The sequence below is a fragment of the Castanea sativa genome, chromosome 7 (genome assembly GCF_040712315.1).
Source record: "Castanea sativa cultivar Marrone di Chiusa Pesio chromosome 7, ASM4071231v1".
NCBI lineage: Eukaryota > Viridiplantae > Streptophyta > Magnoliopsida > Fagales > Fagaceae > Castanea > Castanea sativa.
Window position 1 is genome coordinate 11,399,729 of NC_134019.1, and position 26,448 is coordinate 11,426,176.

Genomic DNA, 26,448 nt, shown 5'->3' on the forward strand with positions numbered 1-26,448 from the left:
TCCTCCAACTTGTTTACACACTGACTGAAGAATAGAATCTTGTCTTCTTCGCCACTGTTCTTCTTCTCTCTATAAGCTTAGCTCAACCACCACCCAACAATAACAACACCTATATACCCTTTGCAAAGAAAAAACCCCAAACAAACAAAAAAAATTTTCTCAGAGAAAATGAGAGAAACACAGAGTGAAGGAGAGAGCAACAACAATAACAACAACGGTTCCGCAACGCAACAGCCACCGCAAGCTTTGCTAGAGAGGCTCAAAGATTATGGCCAAGAAGACGCTTTTGCCCTCTGGGACGAACTCTCTGCCGACGAACGAAGCTTTCTCGTCAAGGACATCGAGGTCATTTCCCTTCCCTCTCCTCCTCCTCCTCCTCCTCCTCTACAATCAATCTAGATCTCTCTCTGAATCCTGATTTGTCCTTTTCCAATTCACTTCGGAAGAAAATGAGTTTTTGAAATATGAATGTTGCTTTTTTCACTGGCGGTTTCTTTCGCTTTTTCTCTCGCGCCAAACACTGCATAAACAAAACAAAAAAAAAATCAAAATTTGCTGGTTTTGAAATTTCCGACTTCGTTATTTGTAATTGAGTTAATTTCGTTGATTCTGTGATCAAATTAGTGCATTTCCTGATTTCTTTCGCTTTTTTTCTCTCGCGCCAAACAGTGCAAACACAAAAAATGACTGATTTAGAAATTTCCGACTTTGTTTTTTTGCTGAATTTCATTGATCTGTGATTGAATCAGCGTTTTTAGAATTGAAACGAATTCATTCTCATTATGAAGTTACGAACTTTTTTTTTTATATAACATTTTTTTTTGTTATATTTTGATGATGATTTCTTCAGAGTTTGGATCTTCCACGGATCGATCGGATCATTCGATGTTCGCTTCAATCTCACAGTCAGAATCTCACTCTCTCTCACTGTGAATTTTATATTCACACTGCAATTCCAATAGTCTTTAACTGTGAATCACGTGATTCGGTTTGAGATTTCAGGTTTGCCGGCGGCGGCAATCGAGCCGGTGCCGGAGAGCAGTGTGTCGACAATGGAGGAGCGAACACTTGAAGAGAGAGAGCGGTGGTGGAAAATGGGTTTGAAGGCTATCTCAGATGGAAAATTGGCTGTGTTGCTTTTGTCTGGTGGCCAGGTATTGCTATTTTTCTTTGTTAATGTGTTTTTAGCTTTAATACATAGTTTGATTTGCTATTTTTTTTGTGTAAATTGCTTTTACTTTATGTTCAACTTTGTATCCAAAAAAAAAAATATTTTAGATTAATTTAATGATTCTATTTGAGTGAGACAGAGTTTTGGTATAATGTAGCTTTTTGAGATTATGATATGCTCACTTAATCATAATGTAAAAGTAGTCACCTTTAAATGTTCTGTGTTTTTAACTTTAATACATACATAATCTGCTATGTTTTTTTTGTAAATTGCTAATACTTTATGTTCAACTTTGTACCAAAAATAATGATTATATTTAAGCGAGACATAATTTTGGTATAATGTAGCTTTTTTGGGATGACAATTGATGATAGTTATGTTTAATCAATCATAGTGTAAAAGTAGTCGCTTTTAAATGTTCTATGGATAGTCTCACTTTCTGGATGCCCACTGATGGTGATTAAGAAGTCCACTTAATTATAGTGAAGCAATGATTTTAGCTTTTTCTGTGATTAATCATTATTTGCAGCAAAGTTGCTTTATAGGATTCCATAGCCTTCTTATTCGGAAGCAACTATGGAAAAAGAAAAATTCTTTAGGGGTATCCCCTTGAAGATCATTAGATGTGAAATCTAGGCCCCAATCTGTTAAAAGAGAACACTTTAGGGAATATTTTAATTATATTTTTAATTTTTTTTATATATTTCTGTTTAAGGACTTAGCTGTAGAGAGCTTTTATGTATTTATGTTTTTTTTTTTATCTATTTTCAATAAATAAAATTACAGGATAAGATACTTTTCAAGCTGCTTCCCCCCCCCCCCCCCTTCTCTCTCTCTATGGGTGAGTTACCCATGCACCTAGGAAGTTTTGAACTCATAACCTCCCAACGCCACCCATGTTTTTTGTAAGGAGGAAATGCCATTTGATTTAGAGTTCATTGGCCTTTTCCAAGCTACAACTATTGAGATAAATGTACCCAAAAAGACAAGCATTTGAGTGGAACTATTTTGCATGGACCTTTAGATTCCAATGAGCTCTAACTCAAATGGATAAACCTTCCATACAAGATGGTTTGTAAATATATCGCATGGATCTTGAGATCTTTATTGATAAGTAATAAATTTTATTGATGAGACTACTTTACATCAAGTATACAGGGGATATTCTATATGAATAACACATTTGGGTTCTAAGATTATAGTGATCCATAAAATCTAGTAAATTATAGCAAGGATATGCTCCTGCCACCATCCTCCACTCAAGCAAAGTTCAGAATCATTGCATATTCACTTCTAAGATAGACCTCTCACAATCCTAAAAAATTCTAACATTTATTTCATGCCAAATGCAACACATCAAGTAGTGAGGAATAGCCTTCCATGCATGGACCTTGAGGTAAATCTTAGTTTGATTGATTACAAACAAACCTTCTAAAGATGGATTGTAGGTTTCAATTACGTCAACTAATAAAGTGTCTTGCTGTCAAATAAAGGAATTAGATTCAAATCATGCTTACACCAAAAAGAAACCCATTGGTGTCTTGGCTTGATAGTATTGAAAAATCATCATGGAGTGGATGTATAATTGTATATGTTCAAATTCTATCACATCTAAAAATAAAAAATAAGGAAATTTTTTTTTTCTATACAAGATGGATCATGGGCATAGAATATATTTTCTGGGACTAAAACTAATGGTGGCTTTTGAGTGTAGAGCAGCAAAAAATATAGATGGTCACCTGAGATGCCATGCAAGGGTTGGAGGAGATTCCTCCAAACTGATTAAGAATAAAATTTTGTTGATTAATTTTTAAGACCCCATTGGGATGCATGTCATACTGCCTCCATGGGCATGGGTTGCTCTGCAGATACTTTAATTTCATGTATAATTCTACTTGTTAGATATTTGTTTCTGTCCTCTCTCTTCTTTTCTTAGCTTCCTCTGGCACGTGTCATCTAATTATTACATGTGTTTTTTTGTGACTGAAATGTAATTGCAGGGAACTCGGCTCGGAAGTTCAGATCCAAAAGGGTGTTTCAGTGAGTGTATACCAAGTTAACTTCATGTTTAAGCAATTTTCTGTGGTGCGAGTTTCATTTGCTGATATGTCTAATCTAAAGGATTGGTGTTGAACTTGGAAATGACAGAGATACAGGGGATCAATACCCTGTGTCTCCAATTTTTCTCCTACCAATCTCAAAGAGTTTTTGAATAGGAAATACTTATAGAATGCTAGGTGTGGATATTGAGATAGTTGTAAAAATTTTAAATGTTTTTTTTTTCTTACCGTTGGTCAACAATTAGGATGGTTTAATAAGACATATCACTAAAAATTGGATACCTGACTGTTTACAAAATCATAGCTCCATGCTTTGTCAGCTACAAAATTGTCTTTGGTCTAGCATGGGTCTTGTCAATCATAGCATCATGTTGTTCCTTCTGGCATTGGGCAAAGTTTTCTGTCATCTTCTGTTTGTCCTTGTGCTTTCTTGATGATATACATGGCCTTGATGAAGAAACTATTCCTTTAAGTTCTCAACAATTACATTTAATTCTGACCTTTCATCTTATTAATCAGAAAAAAAAAAAATTCTGACCTTTCATCTTGCCAGCTATCCATTTGACATTTTTAGTTCAGCCACACTTGTTTATGGTGGACATTTCTGTTCACTGTCTAGCATTTTGTGTTATGCTAATAATATTTTTACAAGTTTAAAATTCTCATGAAAATAAAATTTATATTTTGGATAAAAATTGATTAATAACTTCCATTCTCGTACTTGTAATAAATATCTAAAATTTCAGTGTCAAAAATTTGAAAAATTTGTTTGCATTGCAAGACTAGAGATATACAATCTTTGATATTCATCTGTTTTTCCTTCTTATTCTTCTTTTTTACTTAGGAAAAAAGAATCTCCTCTATTTTTAATATTATGTATTTATTATTTTATTTTTAATTACTTTTGCTAACATTGTTTAACAGAAGCCTGATATTTTTCTATAAAGGATTTTATGGCAGTTCGTATTTTTTCAGATTTATGTGATTCTTAAGCTTCCATGTGGTAGATTTACAACAGATGGTTCTTTTTCTTTTAATCTTTTTTAAAATTATTTATACTTCCATTCTAGATATTGGGCTTCCATCTGGCAAGTCGCTTTTCCAACTTCAAGCTGAGCGAATTTTATGCGTTCAAAGATTAGCTGCTCAATCTACAAATGAGGGTAAAGTTCTCTCTCTCTCCAAAAAGAAGTCTGAGTAAACAACAGAAAACCCCCATGTTCAGTGTTCAGCTATTATCTTTTGTTATTAATACATCATCTGACATTCTATTTTCGTAATACCTGCAGGCTCTGCTGGATCGGTGCAAATACATTGGTATATAATGACTAGTCCATTTACTGATGATGCCACTCGCAGATTTTTTGAAAGTCATAGATTCTTTGGTCTGGAACCTGACCAAGTAAGAATTATTTTCTTTTTTCTATTAGTTCTTTTTTGTTCATCAGAGGAGTAAAAAAATGGAGGGGGGGGGGGGGGGGGAGGGCGTAGGTCTTTGCGCTCACATTGAAGGATATGCTTCTTGCAGGTCACCTTCTTTCAGCAAGGCACCATACCTTGTGTTTCAAAAGATGGTAGATTGATTATGGAGACTTCATACAGAGTATGATTTTTTCCCCCTCTAAAGAACTGAGCTGGATTTTGTAAAGTTTCATTTCTTTTCTGCAAATTAGCTGATTTTGAGCTCAGATTCTGTTGGACCCTGACTACGGTTTCTACTCAAAATAATTTAAACTTTTGGTTGCACGAATTATTAATGTATTGAGGAGAAACCAAGCAAAGGTAAACTATAGTGTGATATTTTATTTAATAAAGTAGAAGCATGAAGTGCTTAGAGAGCTGAAGAATTCAACAAGTCCAATTTTAACTAGTTACAATAGAAAAGATGGGCTGTCAGCAATCAGTCACCAAGGTTAAAAATTCCTGAATGTGCCATCTGTCTGATGGGTTAACCTATATTTTGAATTACTACTACTGAATCTTGTAACATTGCAACTTTGAGCTGCCTAAAATTTTAATAAATGGCATTTAATTAATTTGATTGGTTTGATTTGAAAGCACTACTATAATGAAAATGCACAATATGCTTGCAAGAATATTGTGGCCCAATATTGCAATGATGTATACATTTTTCCATACTGGTTTATTTGGGTACATATGCATGAACTTTTAGATTTGATAGAGAATTGAACTATTCCCATTTGCAGTCAAAACATATTCATTTAGGCTTCTCTGAAATGCTGAAGAGAAGATCACCTGTAAATCTTGAAGAAAGAATGCCTTAAGTTATTTTTTTTTTAAAAAGTGTTTTTTTTTGGGGTGCATGAAAGAAGTGGTCCTTACTGTATCGTTTCTCAAAAAGTTTCATCATTTAAGTTTTATCCAGACAGTTACTAGGATCATTTCCAATTCCTTTGTTTTATTTGTTTTCTGAGTTACTTTTCCATTTTTTTTTTCTAATAAAAATTTCTTATGTTACTTATCCAAAAAAAGTTACTTTTCCATTTTGCCAATACAATGGTTACATGAGTTTATTTTTTAAAGCCAGGTAGCTAAGGCTCCAGATGGGAATGGAGGAGTATATTCAGGTATACTTCTCTAAATAATTCCAGTTAACATGTTGAGTACAACTGCTAAACTTTATTTCCTTTTTACCCACATTATTGCTTGGACGGTACTCATTGGTTTAACTGGACCACTATTTGTTCATCAGCTCTAAAGTCTTCAAGGTTATTAGAAGATATGGCCACGAGAGGGATTAAATATGTGGATTGCTATGGTGTTGACAATGCACTGGTCAGTTTTATGTTCTTTTACTTCACTTCTTCATGTTTGAAGCTCTCTAGATATTGTTTTTTGATGTGAGAATATAGTAATAAGGGTCTTGAAAGCAGGTCCGCGTAGCTGATCCGACTTTCTTGGGATATTTCATTGATAAAGGTGTAGCTTCTGCTGCAAAAGTTGTCCGTAAGGTAACTACTTAAAAATAAGTGGACATGCGCTACAATTGTTTAATTTATTATTATTTTAACTTAAAAGATAGATTTGGGGAGGCTTCTGAATTGCTTGTGATGCTTTTGTTATGCTACTTGAAGACATCATTTCCCAAATTTGAACTGTCCCTTTTCTCTGATTATTTACTGGATTTTGTATTTGAGTATTACAAATTTACTACAAAAAAGAGAATGCATGATTAATTTGATTTGTGAATATAATTTTCATCACAGTAGACAAAAAAAATGTGGCAGGACAAATTGGAACATTTGAATACGTGTGCTTGTGGTGGGTTCAGGTATAGATGGATTCATGGATCTAGGATTAGAGTTGTAGAAGAAAGGTTTAGGGTTCAAAATTGGCTAGAATTTAATGGTGTTTTTTTTTTTTTGGTATTTTTTTTTAAATAGCTATACAATGGGGAAAGTATGTGGGGTTTTATGGTATTGATAGGTAAGAGGAATAGAAGAGAGAATGGAAGGAAAGAAAAAGAATAATAAGGCCAACATGCCTCAATCCTTTAAAAACTCAATATTCATTAATCAACTACATATAATTTTCAATTGCATTGAGCACAAATATTTATGGAGACTCGTAGTATTAGGACTCCTAGTTTGACTAGTAAACTAAAAATCTAATTAGTTAATAACCAATAAAAAGAACTATGATGCACCAACGCGGGGTGCGGTGGGCGACGCAGCTGCCTGCGCATCGGTGCCGTGTCTTTTTTTTTTTTTCCGCTCCCGATACACTTGCCACCTCGTTCTGGTTTCCTGAAGAACAATCCCAGCTCATTGCAGACAACGCAGAATCGTAGATCAAGCTTCTTCTTGTCAATTTCCTCTTTACTCTTTTGTTCTTCATTTTTGAGTCGACTTTCATCTCCTGCTCTAAGTTTCTCTGCTTTGTTTCTTTTTTATCTTTTTTTTTATTTTTAGTTTTGTGTGCTTAGTCAGTAGTCACGTGACAAAGCATTGGAAAGTAGCAAAGAGAGTTTGAAACTCTCCAACTTTTTTATTAAGTCTGACCCTTCCCCCAAACGTAAATGTACTATCTTTCTTTCTTTTCTTTTTTTTGATTTTTTAATTGCTTTTTTTTTTTTTCATTATCTACGTACATACTATATTACTGTTTTAAACTTTTAATATTCTAAAAAGTGATAGTTGTTATTAACTTATTATTAAAATTATAATTTAGGTAGATATTTAGGCGTAATATTGATATACTAGTTGAAACATAGACTTATAATTTTAATATTTTCAATAAATTATATAAGAAATATATGTATATAAATAAAATAAAATAAAATAAAAACCCAGTAATATTGATTTTTTATTTGGTATATGTTTCTATAATGTAAAAAAGTATGCTTAGCAATATATTAAAAATATAAATAATAATTTTTTAATCGCCGCACCCGCACCCTACTTTTTCAAAAATTGCCGAGTCCCACACCCGCACCCGAATCCGGAAACACACCCATGCTTCATAGTAAAAGACTAACTTGGACTCATTGAATATAAAGATTCTTAGGATCTCCTAAAAGCTTTAGACTCAAATTACCCTTAATTCATAATAATTCTTGAATGGATGAATTTTCAAAGTAGTAACAAATTAATCTTCCATAATTGCATCACTTCGATAAACTATTATAGGCGTTGAGGCCATGTATTTTTTTATGTTAAATGATAATTAATTATAACTTATAAGAAGTGTTAACATATAGAGTTTCGTAATATTTTAACAGATCAGTTGGAATGGATCTGGCTTAGCATCTACTTTTTGATTTAAATGAATATGACATGACATATTAATCAACTTACTCTCTTACTAATGGGTGGAAGCTTTAAATAAATAGATAATGCATAAATTAGACTGCGGTTTGATTTGTTTTACTTGGACAATGTCATTATTCTTACTAGGGAAAAATGTCATTATTCTCTATAGAATCTGTTGTTTCTTGTATACACTAGTATAATGTTGTCTAACGTCTTAATTTCATGGACGTGTTGGTTTCAGGCATATCCCCAAGAAAAGGTTGGTGTGTTTGTAAGGCGAGGTAAAGGTGGACCTCTTACTGTAGTTGAATACAGTGAGTTGGACTCATCACTGGCTTCTGCAATCAATCAGCAGACTGGCCGTCTTCGTTTTTGTTGGAGTAATGTAATGTCTGCTGCCTCATTGTTTCATCTAGTTTTCCTTGTTTACAATACAATATTTCTTGTGCGTTGACATTATTTTCTAATTATCTTTGGTCCCAATTGTGCCAGTGCCAAAGCTTGGGGACTAATACTTTGTTATTGTTTATGTTGTCTCAAATGTGTGCAAATGACTCCTTTGAAATCCTCAACTCTTACAAGTTGTTATGAAAATTTTGATTCATGAAACTAGGGCAATATGATCCTACTGTCCCCCCCCCCCCCCAAAAAAAAAGAAAAAAGAAAGCTGTGAATTTTGCATGATGCTTTATAAGCTGTTAATTTTCACAACATTTTACGTTGACATGCCATATATAATAAGCAGTATGTTTACATTCATTTAAGTATATTGAATGCTCAATACCAGCATGTTTGGCTTCCTTCTCAATGTTTTTAGTGAAATTTGATATTGGAACCATAGAGCACCAGATTATGCTGTGCATTTTGGCTTCTCATGTGCTTATTAGTTATTGTTGCATTGATAATGGTTTTACCTTCTTCTGGAGTTTTCTTACACATTTGCTCATCACTTTCTGCTTTTCAGGTGTGCTTACACATGTTTAGCTTGGATTTTCTTAACCAAGTGGCAAATGGCCTAGAGAAAGACAGCATGTTAGTCTCTCTCTCTCTCTCTCATTACATTGATTTTATTCTAGCATGGTTAAATTCATTGTCATTTCCATAATCTGAAATTTATGGTTCTTTTATGTAAAATAGATACAAAATTTTTGTTGCTAATATTTTATTTAAAAATATAAATATAAATTAAGAAAAAAAAAAGATATAAAATTTTAGTTTCTCTCTGTTAACCCATTAAATCATCAATCAGTGATGTGCTGGTAGTCAGGGTCTGCAATTAGTTTATGCATGCTGCTAACTGATGCATTTATCTAGCTTTAAATATAAATAGTATCATTTTTTTTTCTGGTCAAGTTCAAAGCTCTCTTTGCATAGTCTCTGCTTGACTTTAGCAAGTAATGCTGATTGAATGAGTCACTAGGATTATGTCTAGCTTAATAGGAAATAGGTGAACATATTTGCTTCCTCATCCATGTAATTTAGTCCAATACTCATTTAGCCTCCTCAGGATGAGGAAGATCCATAAACATTACACATATAGGTCCTATAAGGCTAAGGGTCCTTGAACACCTGTAAGTAGTGCAAGGAAGAGCCTGATTCTTGCTTCTGGGTATTGGAATTTCCATTTTGGTATCTATCAGTAAACTCTAGGTGTTAGATATGTCTACATATAGGCAAAAGCACTGACAGAATGTGATTGCATGCCACATTAGTATATCATATGGTGGCCACTAAATAGAAGAATGCTAGTTCTCAAATCTGAAATTTGTTTTGCAATGTAACACATCACCATCATCTTATATCAGTAGTTCTTAACCTATAGTTTATGACTATTACGAGGATGTTAATGTGCACATGTTTTTTTATGGCAGTTACCATCTTGCTGAGAAGAAAATTCCTTCTATCCATGGGCATACCATGGGATTAAAACTAGAGCAGTTTATTTTTGATGCATTTCCATATGCTCCTTCTACTGCACTTTTTGAGGTGACTTTGTTTTCCCAATTCTCACTGTAATTCCGGCAATTACTCTCCTTATATTCTGATTCTTATGAAGGATACTTGCTTTGAACTGGGAAAACGTTTTGTCAATATTCAGGTATTACGTGAAGAAGAGTTTGCCCCTGTAAAAAATGCCAATGGCTCCAATTATGACACCCCGGACAGTGCTAGGCTTCTTGTTCTCCGACTCCACTCTCGTTGGGTAGTTGCTGCTGGTGGCTTCTTAACACATTCAGTACCCCTATATGCAACCGGTAACTTCACGCTTTATTTTGTAGGCATTCTTGCGTTTCAATGGAAGCATATAAAGTGCATTCAGGAGCTAAAAAGAAGTAAAAGTGAAAAAAAAAAAAAGGGAGGGGGGGGGGGGGCGCTTAAAAGAAGTAACCATTCAGATTCTATTAAGGTTTATCAATGTCACACTAGCTTTCGGGAATTATTGCTGAATGGAACAATGGCGTATGAGTATGACATGAAAGAGAACAAGAGAGAAGAGTGAGGGCCTGAGGGGGGAGTCAAAGCATTTTATTTGTTACAACTGTAGGAAATAATTTTTCTATGTTCTTAATGTCATTTGTAGTCCTCAGGCATAATTGATCTTATTGCCAGGTGTGGAGGTGTCACCACTATGTTCTTTCGCTGGAGAAAACCTAGAAGCTATATGCCGTGGAAGAACATTCCATGCGCCTTGTGAGATTACATTTTAGTTGAGTTCAATCTATATATTCTCAAATTATGCGGCTCTACTTCAACTGATGTTCGAATGAGTGAGGTTCATCTATCTCATGCATGTATCAAATAGAGGAGTGGGTGAAATGCTGGTATATGGATTAAAATTTTTAGGATATTTTGGGCTTGTGAGGATTGATTTGAGTATATGAATATATTTTGAGCATTTTATTTTTGAGCTGTGATGCCCCTTCATTTCCAGTCGTGCCCCATTTGTGGTAGTTGCTTTGCAAGTTCAAACCTTTTTGAGAACCAGAATGGGATATCAAGCTTCAATTTTGATGTTTTAAATTAATGATAGTTATTTAAGAATGAATTTTTTCAATAAACTCTCCATAAACGGATTGCGAGAACGATATGCAAGCTGCTTTGAGGGATGAGGGATGTGATCGGTTTATTCTTGAAATTAAATCTCTATTTGTTTTACACTGGATTGGAATGTTTCTTTCAAATCCCCTCCGTGTTATTCTTTATTAGGTATGCTTGAGCATTGTAATTGGAAAATTTGATTGTACTGCTGCCTACGTACAATGCCGGTGTACTTGGGTGGTTTTATTTTGGTTCAATAGATTTTCATTGCTTAAAAAAAACTTAATTAAACTTTCCATGAAACATGTATGAAAAATCACAGAAATGTGTGCATATGTAACCTGTAAGATGAGAGAATTAATTACTATTTTTCAGCTCCCACTTGTTTCAGGGACTTATTTGTGCCATGTTATAGAGACATTATTCAGCTATCCCTTGCACGTGTAACTTACCATATAAAAAGAAAATGGTTCAAATGTTCAATAGCCATTTGGCTGTGGAGAACCATCAGAAGGTGATTATTAGTCTACTGATTATTAGTCTACTGATATATAGGAGCCTAATAACAATCTGTTGAATTGGCTAAATATATGTACTTCATCCACACTCTACTAAGCTAAAGTATGCTAGGCTGTGCAAAGACTGTATGTTCAATGAGCACAGCCCTTGTATTTTTGCAGTCTTTCTAGTCATACTGCAAGGACTCTTAGTTGGTTGCACGGTTTTCATTCCAAACAAAACAATATGTATGAAGCAAACAAACTTGATATTGTTTGTATAAATGGAAATTATGTGATAAACAAGTTTCTATTTTGGAATTCTGATGCACAAGGCTTCAGCAGATTCAGATTGAGTTAGATTTCTCCCTACTGAGATAAATCACTGTCAAACAGAGAGTTGACACCAAACTTATCGAAGAGCATTTTGTACACAATTCTGGAAGAGGTGAATAGAGCAATCCCTGATGCTGCACATGTTCTAAATCGTGTTTTGTGAATTAAAATGTCCACCTTCTCTCAAGCCCCTTCACTCGAAACTCTTCGATCTAGTTTAGCACCTATAAAATGGGGGAAATCCTATCCACAAACCCCACTATTTGAGGCTAGACTGTTGCATATTCCACTGCATTATTCTCTAGAGTTGCACAAGCACCCCTCGGCTAATGGCTACAGGGTTTAACTAAAGTAATCTTCTTTCTTTGAGCTTGTATTTCGAAAATCTCCAAGGCAACTAACTAGATAAACATGCACTCCAATCTCCAACAAAAGTTTGCACAATGACTTGTGTGGGAAAAAACAGTTAAAAGTCAGTTTTATACCGCAGGTCACAGATTACAGAATTTCTTTTTCCTTTTTTGTGGGTAAGGGGTGGGGTGCCAACATAGAAGGATTATTAATTCTTAGATTACAATATGCAGATTAGAGAGAGAGGAAAAAAAAAAAAACCAGATTAAACAACGTTATTGAACCCAGAATCCAATTTATAAATCTTAAAATTATTTCAAGACACCAATCCATGGACTGTAACTCTTGCTCTGTTGCAAAAGCAGCATGCAAAAAACAAAATGTCGTCGAACTGGGATGTAGTAGTCTGGGAACCTGACAATGATGAAGTGTGTATTAAAACAAGCCCAAGCTAATGTCAGCTCAGTACATTCATTATTTTTTTGACAATCAATTTTTAAATTTAACGCCAGCGATAATCAAATTAACTAACTTATGAGTACAATTACTCTAGAACTTTCACAGCTGCTGTTGATGGCTTGTGATATATCAAATTCACGACAATCACCAAGCATATTAATGGTATTATCATACCTTTTTCTCTTTCTATTTCTATCATGTCTAACTTCTTTTGTATTATATCAATTGAGTTTTCTTGTGTCAGTGTTGTTTTTTCAATTAGCTTTATTAAATCATCTTTCTTACCAGCTTTTCTATATGTCATATCTATAAGTCTATTGGTTAATTTTAATCCTTTGTCGATTGTCTTTATTAAACCATCCTTTTGTCTTTTAGTTTCATTATGCCAATTATCTATCATGGCTTTTCCTAAAGTTGATCTATGATGGGGTTCAAAGTCTCTTTCCATTTCTAAAGGTGAATTTAAAGATTTCATTTTTTCTAATAAATCCATTGAACTATAACTTTTCCTTTCTACTTTAGTGTATGTCACGGGTTTATCAATTGATTCTAAAGCCTTTAATTCTTTATTAACCAATTCTGAAAGGCGCATGGAATGTTCTTCCACGGCATATAGCTTCTAGGTTTTCTCCAGCGAAAGAACATAGTGGTGACACCTCCACAGCTGGCAATAAGATCAATTATGCCTGAGGACTAAGAATGACATTAAGAACATAGAAAAATTATTTCCTACAGCTGTAAACAAATAAAATGCTTTGACTCCCTCCTCAGGCCCTCACTCTTCTGTCTTGTTCTCTTTCATGCCATACTCATACGCCATTGTTCCATTCAGCAATAATTCCCGAAAGCTAGTGTGACATTGATAAACCTTACTAGAATCTGAATGGTTACTTTTTTTAACCCCCCCCCCCCCCCCTCTTTTTTTCCATTTCCCTACACTTTTACTTCTATTTAGCTCATGAATGCACTTTATATGCTTCCATTGAAATGCAGGAATGCCTACAAAATAAAGCGTGAAGTTACCAGTTGCATATAAGGGCACTGAATGTGTTAAGAAGCCACCAGCAGCAACTACCCAACGAGAGTGGAGTCGGAGAACAAGAAGCCTAGCACTGTCCGGGGTGTCATAATTTGAGCCGTTGGCATTTTTTACAGGGGCAAGCTCTTCTTCACGTAATACCTGAAATTTGACAAAATGTTTTCCCAGTTCAAAGCAAGCAACCTTCATAAGAATTAGAATATAAGGAGAGTAATTGCCGGAATTACAGTGAGAAATGGGAAAACAAAGTCACCTCAAAAAGTGCAGTAGAAGGAGCACATGGAAATGCATCAAAAATAAACTGCTCCAGTTTTAATCCCGTTGTATGCCCATGGATAGAAGGAATTTTCTTCTCATCAGCAAGGTGGTAACTGCCATAAAAAAAAATATGCGCACATTAACATCCTTGTAATAGTCATAAACTATAGGTTAAGAACTACTGATATAAGATGATGGTGATGTGTTACATTGCAAAACAAATTTCAGATTTGAGAACTGGCATTCTTCTATTTAGTGGCCACCAGGGGCGGAGGTAGGGGGGTCGAGAGGGGGCAATTGCCCCCCTAACCTCACCCAAACCCCACCCCCTTATATATATATATATATATATATATCTTTTAGATTTAGTATTTGTTTTGTATAAGTATTTGTTTGCTTTAAGCTTATGGTCTTCAACTTTGCAATCGCATGTAATTGTGCTACGGGGCTGTCACTCTTGGCTCCAGTTGTAATATACTATTCTCGGCCAATGATTAGTAAGAAGCTCTTTTAATTTCGTATAATAATGACTATATATTGATTTTTTTTTTAACTTTTACTTGTTTGAAAGATATACTTATAGTCACTTATGAAGTATCTTAAATACAACAACATTTATACTAAATCTAGCGTTACGCACAAGGAAAAAAAAAAAAAAAAACTTAACACTTACCATATGTAAGTACAATAATTCTCAGCAAACAGTTGACGGGCTCGGATAATCCTTAATCAATATGAATTTGTAGAGTGTGGGCTTGAAGCGGGTTAGAAGTGTTTGAGGATTAATAATGGCCAAAAGATTATGCAAAGCTTGGAAACAAATAAGGAATATTGTAAGCCGTCTCCTTGGATATAAGCGAGGGTTGTTACTTATATTATCTCTTTCTTCTTTTCTTTTCCTTTTTGATTACAAAAAAAAGTGAGTCCCCTTTCATTTCTAGGTTGCTAAATATTCTTTTTTGATACTTTGTACACGTGTTGCCCCAACTCCCCCTTAGCCTAGATATTTCTTTTCAGTGCTTTGAATAGTAACGAAGTTTCTGTTGCTGTTCAAGTGTCACTTCACGATTAATGCGGCCAGGGTGGTAGGTGCAGGGTCTTTAATGTGGAGGTGGCAGCCTTTATCTTTGGTATTTCTCTAACATCGGCGCTTCTAGGACATTCAAGGGTTCACCCCCTTTAACCATTGGTCTTGACTATGTCATTCTCTAACCTTTACCACGAAGTTCCGGGTCCTCCGGTGTCCGTCCGAAGGGAAATTCATCCTCGGCTGGATCCTCAGATCCTCGGCGTATGGGCCGACCCGTAGCACTAACAAGTTCTAAACCCAAGAGCAAGTCGGCCTTAATTAGCATGGCCCAACGGCCCACATTCCCATCAAGGTCTTTTTGCTCCCCACACCATATATTTATATATTAATCAAATTTTCTGTTTAATTAGTTAAGTATTTTTTTATTATACTAATTAAAAAAATTGAAATTGATTTTCCCTTCAATTCTTTATTTTCATCTTGCCCCCCTAAATTAAAATCCTAGCTCCGCCACTAGTGGCCACCATCTGATATACTAATGTGGCATGCAATCACATTCTATCAGTGCTTTTGCCTGTATGTAGACATATCTAACACCTAGAGTTTACTGATAGATACCAAAATGGATGTTCCAATACCCAGAAGCAAGAATCAGGTACTTCCTTGCACTACTTACAGGCGTTCAAGGACCATTAGCCTAATAGGACCTATATGTGTAATGTTTATGGATCTTCCTCATCCAGGAGGCTAAACGAGTACTGGACTAAATTACATGGATGAGGAAGCAAATATGTTCACCTATTTCCTATTAAGCTAGACATAATCCTAATGACTCACTCAATCAGCATTACTTGCTAAAGTCAAGCAGAGACTATGCAAATAGAGGTTTGAACTCGACCAGAAAAAAAAAAATTTTACTATTTATATTTAAAGCTAGATAAATGCATCAGTTAGCAGAATGCATAAACTAATTGCAGACCCAGGCTACTAGCCCGTCACTGATTGATGATTTAATGGGTTAACAGAGAGAAACTAAAATTTTGTATCCTTTTTTTTCTTAATTTATGTTTATAAATAAAATATTAGCAACAAAAATTTTGCATCTATTTTACATAAAAGAACCATAATTTTCAGATTATGGAAATGATAATGAATTTAACCATGCTAGAATAGAATCAATGAAATGAGAGAGAGAGAGAGACTAACATGCTGTCTTTCTATAGGCCATTTGCCACTTGGTTAAGAAAATCCAAGCTAAACCTGTGTAAGCACACCTGAAAAGCAGAAAGTGATGAGCAAACGTGTAAGAAAACTCTGGAAGAAGGTAAAACCATTATCAATGCAACAATAACTAATAAGCACATGAGAAACCAAAATGCACAGCATAATCTGGTGCTCTATGGTTCCAATATCAAATTTCACTAAAAACATTGAGAAGGAAGCCAAACATGCTGGTATTGAGCATTCAATATACTTAAATGAATGTAAACATGCTGCTTATTATATATGGCATGTCAACATACAATGTTGTAAAAATTAACAGCTTATAAAGCATCATGCCCACGAGCATCACGCAAAATTCACAGCTTTTCTTTTAGGGGGGAGAAGAAGGGGGGGGGGGGGGGGGGACAGTAGGATCATATTGCCCTCGTTTCATGAATCAAATTTTTCATAAGAACTTGTGAGAGTTGAGGATTTCAAAGGAGTCATTTGCACACATTTAAGATCAGGTCCAAACAGGACAGAACGATTACTCTCCTAGACAGATCCTCCAAGAAAGATAATTATGACAGATTCCCATACAGACTGCTGTTATTATTCATCAGCACGCGTGAATAATACCCTGACAGATTTCCATACAGATTGTTGTTATTGTTCATCAGCAAACGTGAATAATACCCTGACAAATTGTTGTTCATCAGCACACATGAATAATACACTGACAGATTCCTAGATTAGACTACTGTTCATGAATAGTAAAACTTTTACTATTCATCAATAGTAATTTTTACAATATTCTACAAGTTTCTACTGACAAATTAACTACTCAAGTTAACTTTACTTACTCAAGTTACTTTTGAAGACATACCATGGCCTTTTTTAAAGGTGAATTTAAAGATTTTATTTTTTCTAACAAATCCATTAGACTATTACTTTTCTTTTCTACTTGGGTGTATGTCATGGGTCTTTCAATTGATTCTAAATTTTTTAACTTATTGTTGACTAATTCTAAAAGATTATTATCATGTCTATTAGTATGTCAGTTGATTTAATATTCTGTTGATGTATTCCAATTATTATATCTTATGTTATCATATTAGTTGTGGGGACACAATTTTCAAACCAAGCCCAAAATGTAAGGGATCTTGGCCTAGTGAACCCAGTACAATAAATTTGTAGAGAGTGGGTCAAAGAGCTAGGTTTTAGTGCTTGGATAATAGTTAATATGGTTTTGGATGATGAGCCAACAAGAATTGAACCCGGTTTGTGCGAGAAAGTTGGTTCTCGGCACGGTCAGAGCTGCTGTTAGCGTATATTGGATGGCCAATGGTTACGGGAGTTGTTGAGATTCTTTATAGTGCTTTCTCTTACTCCTTTTTTCCTCCTCCTCTCTCTCGGGATCTCTACCCTTATTTATATTACATCTCTCCTTTCATCCTTACCCTACATGTGGACTACGTAGTTGATGGTTTATGCTTGATACTTGTCTCCATCGGCCATAAAAGTCTTCAGGGTGGTTGTGTAAGGCTGTATATCGTTCGGAGGTCCTAATTAATGCGGTGGTATGCCTTCAACTTAGATATTTTTGAGCCTTCCCTTATCCTCTTGTACATTCATGGTCTTCGATTCTTATCATTAGAACTTCCTGAAAGGTCATCTTTAATCATTAGGATCTATACTTAGATTTGCGTTTAACTTTAGTCCGAGGAGATAGTACTCCTCGGACTCGGACGACCCATGCTTCTCGGCCAAAACCACATACTCTCGGCCAAATCCCAAAATCCATGACCCCACATTAGTAATAATTATCTATATCATCATCAAAATCTGTTTCACAATAATCCATGTTCCTATTTAATTAATTATTGTCTATATCTTTTATGCTATAATTTTCATCATTATCATCTATATCATCATAGTCCATGTTTCTTATTAGTGTCTATCAGATCTCTATTAGGTCCAAACAAGACAGAACACTCACTCTCCTAGATAGATCCTCCAAGAAATATAATTATTATAGATTATTGTTTATCAGCACGCGTGAATAATACCCTTACATTTTAGTTGAGTTCAATTTATATATTCTCAAATTATGCGGCTCTACTTCAACTAATGTTCGAATGAGCGAGGTTCATCTATCTCATGCATGTATCAAATAGAGTGGGTGAAATGCTGGTACATGGATTAAACTTTAAGGATATTTTAGGCTTGCTAGGATTGATTTGTGTATATGTATATATTTTGTGTATTTTATTTTTGAGCTGTGATGCCCCTTCATTTCCAGTCGTGCTCCATTTGTGGTAGTTGCTTTGCAAGTTCAAACCTTTTTGAGAACCAGAATGGGATATCAAGCTTCAATTTTGATGTTTTCAATTAATGATAGTTATTTAAGAATTATTTTTTTCGCTAAACTCTCCATAAATGGATTGCAAGAACGATATGCAAGCTGCTTTGAGGGATGTGAATAGTTTATTCTTGAAATTAAATCTCTATTTGTTTTACACTAGATTGGAATGTTTCTTTCAAATCCCCTCCGTGTTATTCTTTATTAGGTATGCTTGAGCATTGTAATTGGAAAATTTATTGTACTGCTTCCTACGTACAATACCGGTGTACTTGGGTGATTTTATTTTGGTTCAATAGATTTCCGTTGCTCATAAAAAAAAAAAAAAATTAAAAAAAAAAAAAAAAAAAAACCTAAACAAAACTAAACTAAACTAAACTAAACTTTCCATGAAACCTGTATGAAAAATCACAGAAACGTGTGCAAATGTAACTTGTAAGATGAGAGAATTAATTACTATTCAATTTTCAGCTCCCACTTGTTTCAGGGATTTATTTGTGCCATGTTACAGAGACATTATTCAGCTACCCCTTGCATGTGTAACTTTCCAATATAAAAGAAATGGTTCAAATGTTCAATAGCCATGTGGCTGATGTGGAGAACCATCAGAAGGTGATTATTGGTCTACTGATATGTAGGAACCTAATAACAGTCTGTTGAATTGGCTAAATATATGTACTTCATCCACACTCTACTAAGCTACGTATGCTAGGTTGTACAAAGACTATGTATGTTCAATGAGCACAGCCCTTGTATTTGTGCAGTCTTTCTAGACATACTGCAAGGACTCTTAGTTGATTGCACGGTTTTCATTCCAAACAAAACATGTATGAAGCAAACAAACTTGAGATTGTTTGTATAAATGGAAATTATGTGATAAACAAGTTACTATTTTGGAATTCTGATGCACAAGGGTTCAGCAGATTCAGATTGAGTTAGATTTCTCCCTACTGAGATAAATCACTGTCAAACAGAGAGTTGACACCAAACTTATCGAATAGCAACTTTTGTACACAATTCTGGAAGAGGTGAATAAACCAAAGCTCTCGTGAGGTAGCTAAACAAGAAGGCAGAGCAATTCCTTATGCTGCACATGTTCTGAATCGTGTTTTGTGAATTAAAATTCCCACCTTCTCTCAAGCCCCTTCACTTGAACTTTTCATTCTAGTTTAGTACCTATAAAGTGGGGGAAATCCTATCCACAAACCCCACTATTCGAGGCTAGACTGTTTCATATTCCACTGCATTATTCTCTAGAGCTGCACAAACACCCCTCGGCTAATGGCTACAGGCTTTAACTAAAGTAATCTTCTTTCTTTGAACTCGTATTTCGAAAATCTCCAAGGCAACTAACTAGATAAACATGCACTCCAATCTCCAACAAAAGTTTGCACAATGACTTGTGTGGGAAAAAACAGTTAAGTCAGTTTTATTCCGCAGGTCACAGGTCACAGGTCACAGATTACAGAATTTCTTTTTCCTTTTTTGTGGGTAAGGGGTGGGGTGCCAACATAGAAGGATTATTAATTCTTAGATCACATCATGAAGATTAGAGAAAAGATCAGATTAAACAACATTATTGAACCCAGAATCCAATTTATCAATCTTTAAATTATTGCAAGACACCAATCCATGGACTGTAACTCTTGCTCTGTTGCAAAAGCAGCATGCAAAAAAAAGCTGTCGAACTGGGATGTGGTAGTCTGGGAACCTGACAATGATGAAGTACGTATTAAAACAAGCCCATGCTAATGTCAGCTCAGTACATTCGTGATATAACATCAACGATAATATATTGTATTTATGACAATCAATTTTTAAATTTAACGCCAGCAATAATCAAATTAACTAACTTATGAGTACAATTACTCTAGAACTTTGACAGCTGCTGTTGATGGCTTGTGATATATCAAATTCACAAAAATCATCAAGCATATTAATGGTAGCCTAAACATTGCCAAAAATAGGTACATTATAGTAAATATCCTCAGAATTCCTATTCCAGTTAGCCAAAAAGACAGGTTTTTCCACTGATATATCTTCCTTGAGTTGCCAAAAAGAAATTATGTTCATCAAAGTCAAGATTTAGTACATCTGAGAGTTCAAAGTGGCTTCAAATCAAGAAGATTGAAATATTGCATTTATTCTTCAAGGACAAGAAAATCATGATTTGGAGGAGGTTGTGAACGATGGGTGTCAGATTTCACCAAATGACTAGAAGTAATGCATTATATAAAACTCTCCACAATAAATTTTTCGATGTGACAAATCCCTTAATTAGATCACAAGACAGATAGCATGGGAAATTAATAATTTAGATGTCTAATGCCATGTCAACCTATTATTCATGGCAGTTGGACCGCTTTGAATGCCCAAAAAACAACCAAGTGTCAGAAAATAGAAGAAAGCCACTCAATTTTTTCGCTTGTGTGAAAATCATCTGTCTATATTTACTTGCCTGTTATTCCTTCTCTTCAGATGTGAGCATAATTTAAGTAACACCACGAAGGCTCTTTTTAAAATTTACTCCTAAGTTTGATATGGCTTGTGTTCATGCTGTTAGTATTTTAAGAAGAAGAACAGGGTGAAACTTGAAGCAACATCTTTTTTTGGTAGCACATCTGCAGTTATAATAATTATTATTGGGATAGAGGGTGAGGTCATGAGTTTAAGATCCACTGTATGTGTGTGTGTAACTCACCAATAGAAATAAATAAATAAAAGTCTATGTTTACTCTAGACCTCATAGTCAGAGCCCTCATAGAGTAAACATTTTACAAGATGGTTGAAGAAACATCATTGTTAAGAAATTGATAAATGAGTCCTAATCTAAATATTTTTCTCCTTTCTCACACAGCCTCTATATTACAATTCCCTGCATTGAATTCCCACATACTGGAACCTTAAACATTTTAAATATTAATTACATTTTGTGAAGGAATAAGGAAACAATTGCTATGATAATGACATTGCCCAAAAGAAATCATTTAGATAGATTTTGGGGGCAAATATACTGTGGTCACCAGAAAATCAAGGAGAAAGTACAAATTCATAAAATAATGACGGAAATACAATATAGTGATATACTTACGTTAGAAACAAGGCTTTGGTGCCACTAACAACTTTGTCTGTAAGAAACACATCCTCCCTGCATGTTTAACGATAAGGTGAAATCCCAAGCAGTGGCTCCAGGCCAGCCAATTGGTGGTGCAGAAATTTATAAACAGACTCAGTTGTCATGGCAGCTATACGAACAACAACACCATTTCCCTGCGCACACACACAAATACACGGGCTAGCATTTTATTCAGATAGCTCAGCAATATGACTGTTGTATAATACTTATGTTAAATGTTCAGAAAAATGTGAGCAACCTTTCAATTGGATCTTCAAATGCATGACCAAAGTTTGAAGGCATAGAGGGAGTAGAAGTACAATTTCATTGACATCAAAGATTAAAATAACCAATGAACTCTAGCTCATAGGGCACCTCTTCTTAATAATAGAGTTAAGGGTAAAGAGGTAAAGTCATCGGTACCCTTGGGTGTATGTGTAACTGACCAACAAGAGAGAGAGAGAGAGAGAGATCAGATAACACACTTTGAGCCCTTATTTATGATCTACATAACAAAAAAACTACTGCATTCTGATTTCAGCCATTGCCAATAGCAGAACTGTTTTGTGACGATAGGCATATTAAAAACTGTTTTTAAAGGTGAGTTGAACATACCACATCGAATACACACAAGGAGAGCAATCTTTGCATCCTAGTTACATAAATTTGAAGTAAAAACATGAAAATGAACTAAACTTGATTCCTGAAAAGTACCATAATAAACAGATATGAAGGCAAACGAAAATATACAGTTTATTGACAACTTTGTGGCTGAACAATCTGACAAAATTACCTTAGGACCAAAGACACTGGTGGAAGCAATAAAGCTTGGTTTCATCAAGAAATTATCAGATTTTGTTATTACTTGGTGTCCCAATGAAGCAGAAGGAATGTGTAATTGCTCAGACATTATCCTCTTCACATCTCTTTGAACTTGGTCCTGAACTTGCTTCAGCTTTGGCCTACAATGAAGCAATTGCAAGGCCTAAAATTGATTTACTTACTCAACTTACTTACATCCCATTTGAATGTAAATAAAGCCAAAAATACAAAAGTGGTAAGCTGGGAACGAGTTATAAATCATTAAAAAGTACTCACCCCAAGAGTACAACCATTGCAATCACTTGGTAGTCCTGCATGCACTCTGCAATAGAGGTTATGCTTCCTCGCTCCAGAAGCATCTGTGCTAGAACATTAAGTCATGTGAGATGAAGCAGTACGGAAAGAAATTATAATCTCCAGTAGTGTGATGCACAGATTTGCATTTCTCAAAACTTTAGCATAACAATAAATCAGACCAACTTTGCAAAATCTTTAATTAGTCCAAAATAAGAATCAACTCAAATCACAGAAGTTATAACCCAAAATTAAAATTTTACAAAATGATGCAAAAATAAGACCAAAATATGGCATCAAAATGCTATGATTTAGATAAATTTGAAGACACTGAAAGGGGGTGGGTACAAGGAGAGAAAATAGCATAAGGTGACATGGAACAGGACATCGCCTCTTTAAAAGAGCTGATAAAATTGAAATACTTTTTTTTATAAGTAATTTTGTCAAATAAGTATTTGGATGTTGCCATGGAACAGGACATCGCCTCTTTATAACATTGTCCTCAGAATAGATACCAATAAAAAAAGAATTTTGAGAGGTTTCCAGAACCACTAAAGAGAATTTTGAGAATTTTCCAGAACTCCCTTCAATAAAAATAATTTCCTTCCTAGCATTAACTTAAATATGCAACAGAAAATTAATAATGCAACAAATTAAGAAAATAGCATTACCGTGTCAAGAAACAAAGGTTGATTGTCTTCTAAGAATATGTGGTTGGTGCTCTTATAAAGATCAAAATCCCATTTTTCTCCACTTTCATGGCGCCCACTGGTAATCCAATCTACAATGACCAAACTTGAGTCTGAAACCACCCTGAAGACTTGCTTCTGAGAGTACCTTGCAGTGGAAAAACATGTCACCGGGTCTGGAACGACAGCCAATAGAGCATCACTCCCAATACTTGCCTACTGCACAGTATAAACTCGCCACCGTCACTTTAATACCATCAGTCAAACCAATAAGCAGAAAGGAAAATTTCTTGAATAAGTCATTATGTCTTTCAATGAATGTCAACTTGTAATTTCCAACAGGAGAACCTCCTACACCTAATCCTCACAAATGGATTATTATTGACATAATAAACCATAACCATATACAAAAGCAAAAGATCAAATAGAAAAAGTAGAAATGAAAATTTTTAGAAGTAGGTCAAACCCCGATATTCCTTGTATCTCTGGATCTCAAAAATTAAAGAACAAGTTGCCAACTAAGGGACACCATATCAGATGCAAATGGTCAACAAAACAGCAACCAGAATATGGAAGATGAGCATTTTAACGTAATATTTGTATGTTACTGAATTCTTAAAAGTAAAACAATGGCATATACTTTTTATCTTTAATTTGGTTAAGGCAAGATGATTACCTCTAAGACTTGTTCAGAGCACTTGGATCCCATAGATTTGTATACCTGCGGTAGAATAAGGAAAGACCATGTTGACAAACCCATATGGAACAAGAATCAAACGAAGGATAGCAAAATCATATAGAAATTTGTCGAACGTACAAAACCCATTAATCCATTAAAAAAAAAAAGAGGACAAGTTATTAACAAATCATAAATCAATTTGAGAGAAGCCAAAAAAAAAATCAACCTTTGTTGAAGCTTGGGTTGTAAGGACAGTGGTGCAAGCATCTCCAATGGTAAATTCACATGAAATAGAATCTCCCTACACCCAACCCAATATCACACAATTTCAGAAACTATTACAACTTTGCAAGCATAATTAGATCTATCAAAAGATATATATAACACAATAAAATAAAGATGGAAGGAGTAAGAGATGAATATATAATGACATACAGAAACAACTCCACCACCATATGTAAGGCTGTAAATCCAAACAGCGTCAGTTTTGGAGGGACCAACCTAAGGAAAAAGCAGAAGGAACATGCCGACAGCCTCAGTTAAGATTATTTGTGATGAAAATCAATTGGCGACACATAATAACTATACAACAATGTAAGACATGGTTGAGTTAGAGTAGAAAGAAACAGTCAGCTAGTAAACCTTTCTGGGAATGATGAACTTGAGGGGGTACTTTGAGAAGCACCTTGTTACTGATGATTTCTCTCCCACCTTCTCCACCACAACCTTACCATCACTTGCCATTCTGTCTCTCGCTCTTGCTATCTGAAACTGAAATGCCAGCGTATAAACCACATTGTTTTTTTTTTTTAATCTCAGGTCAGGTCCAGAGCACTGCTTGTCCAGGATTCTCCTAGACTAAGCAGTCTTTAAGACAAATAATCAATATTCTCCAACAATAGGGGATAAGCATTTTAGTCATAAATAATAAATATAAAGGTCTTATATATCTATATCTAAGATCTCAGCAAATTTCAGAGGAAACAAATTCGTTAAAGATAAACAAAAAAAGGCCAAATACAGCAAGTAATCAAACCACTCAACCCAATAAGCTTAAAATTTTGAAGAATCTGTGTAATGCATATATAAATCCACATTCATAACATATACCTAATTAAATCTGCCATCAGTACAACTCACAACAAGGTTAACTCCTTGTAAACAATCTTATAATTGTATTATGCTCATTCAATTGATTTGAAGCTTCCTATTACCCCAAGCCCCAAACAATGGCAAAACCATTGCTACAAATTATTTTCTTCTAATGTTTTACTTCATTTCCCATAAACCAAACAGTTGACTAAGCACAAATTCATGGCTAATGGTTCCTATCTCAATTCACCAACCTAAAAAAAAAAATATGCACACACAAATGTAATCAATAATTAATGCTACTAACAAGTAAATCAGTCACTGGTGATTAAGCAACACAAATAAATTCAAAGAATGGAATATAACTGCGATAAGCTAAAAAGCGATAGGAATTCTACCAGCTCAAGTGTAATAACATACAATCTATCTTAAATGGATACCAAAATCAAGCACCACAGATACATACACCCAAAGAATCAAGTAGAACTGAAATTGTCAAACAAAGTGCACCACTTTAACTAAATGTTTTCGCTTGAAAATGCTATTGACAAGTGAACCAATGTTACAGAGAAGAAGAAAAAGAAGTAAATGAATGTTACTGAAAAGTAAGCACAGACAAACATAAGATACCCAGAAAACAAGCATTTTGGATACACAGAAATTAACCTCAAAATTTAATAAAGCTTTAATCTTTAAGCTCCCAGAAAACCCAGTATCAGCACCAAACAAAAACTAACAAAACCCACACGAAAACCAAACTTAAATATCTAACATATCAAGTCAGAGTGTCAGACAGACCCAGTTGAATTCATTCAAAGATAAGCTCGAAACTTAACATGAAGAGCCAAAATCCTCCATCACAACACAGCACAGAGCAAAACACAATCAGTAATATTAAAAATTAAAATGAAATTTTTGTGAGAGATGATGCTCAAAATAGTTATATTTACCTGAAACTGAAAGCCTTAAAAAGAAATGTAGGAGAGGCTCAAACTAGAGTTATATATATATTGCCGTTGCAGTTAGATGTAAAAGCTTTAAGATTGCTGTCGTGAAATATGGGCATCGGAAAACTGACAATTGACTTTGGGAAAGACGGTTCACTGTGTCTAAGAGTAATTGTTTCTTTAATTATAAATTTTTTTTTAAATCATATAAAATTATATAAAATATAACTATA

At 34.7% G+C, this 26,448-nt stretch overlaps 2 protein-coding genes across 6 annotated transcripts; one reads left to right on the plus strand and one right to left on the minus strand.

Moving 5' to 3' along the window:
• Positions 1 to 10,908, plus strand: LOC142642961 (UDP-N-acetylglucosamine diphosphorylase 1-like). The gene is made up of 15 exons (XM_075817432.1): positions 1 to 345; positions 851 to 905; positions 1,003 to 1,154; positions 3,172 to 3,211; positions 4,302 to 4,394; positions 4,521 to 4,633; positions 4,760 to 4,834; positions 5,780 to 5,819; positions 5,945 to 6,027; positions 6,126 to 6,203; positions 8,245 to 8,388; positions 8,968 to 9,035; positions 9,875 to 9,989; positions 10,102 to 10,258; positions 10,614 to 10,908. The coding sequence occupies exons 1-15, from the start codon at positions 169 to 171 to the stop codon at positions 10,709 to 10,711; spliced, it is 1,488 nt and encodes a 495-aa protein (XP_075673547.1). The 5' UTR covers positions 1 to 168; the 3' UTR covers positions 10,712 to 10,908.
• Positions 10,909 to 12,476: 1,568 nt separating this feature from the next.
• LOC142642962 (urease accessory protein D) lies at positions 12,477 to 26,372 on the minus strand. Of its 5 annotated transcripts, XM_075817436.1 has the most exons (11): positions 26,219 to 26,372; positions 24,819 to 24,947; positions 24,612 to 24,677; positions 24,403 to 24,477; positions 24,174 to 24,218; positions 23,480 to 23,713; positions 22,791 to 22,873; positions 22,486 to 22,654; positions 22,308 to 22,395; positions 21,952 to 22,133; positions 20,339 to 21,847 (listed from the first exon to the last, which is right to left on the minus strand). In XM_075817436.1, the coding sequence occupies exons 2-9, from the start codon at positions 24,918 to 24,920 to the stop codon at positions 22,345 to 22,347; spliced, it is 825 nt and encodes a 274-aa protein (XP_075673551.1). In that variant the 5' UTR covers positions 24,921 to 24,947; positions 26,219 to 26,372; the 3' UTR covers positions 20,339 to 21,847; positions 21,952 to 22,133; positions 22,308 to 22,344. The 5 variants fall into 5 exon arrangements, with proteins under 5 accessions (XP_075673549.1, XP_075673548.1, XP_075673551.1 ...); XM_075817434.1 differs by lacking the exons at positions 21,952 to 22,133; positions 22,308 to 22,395 and adding an exon at positions 12,477 to 12,640 and having other exon boundaries at positions 21,669 to 21,847; XM_075817433.1 differs by lacking the exons at positions 21,952 to 22,133; positions 22,308 to 22,395 and adding an exon at positions 19,980 to 20,288 and having other exon boundaries at positions 21,669 to 21,847.
• Between the last annotated feature and the right edge of the window lie 76 nt (positions 26,373 to 26,448).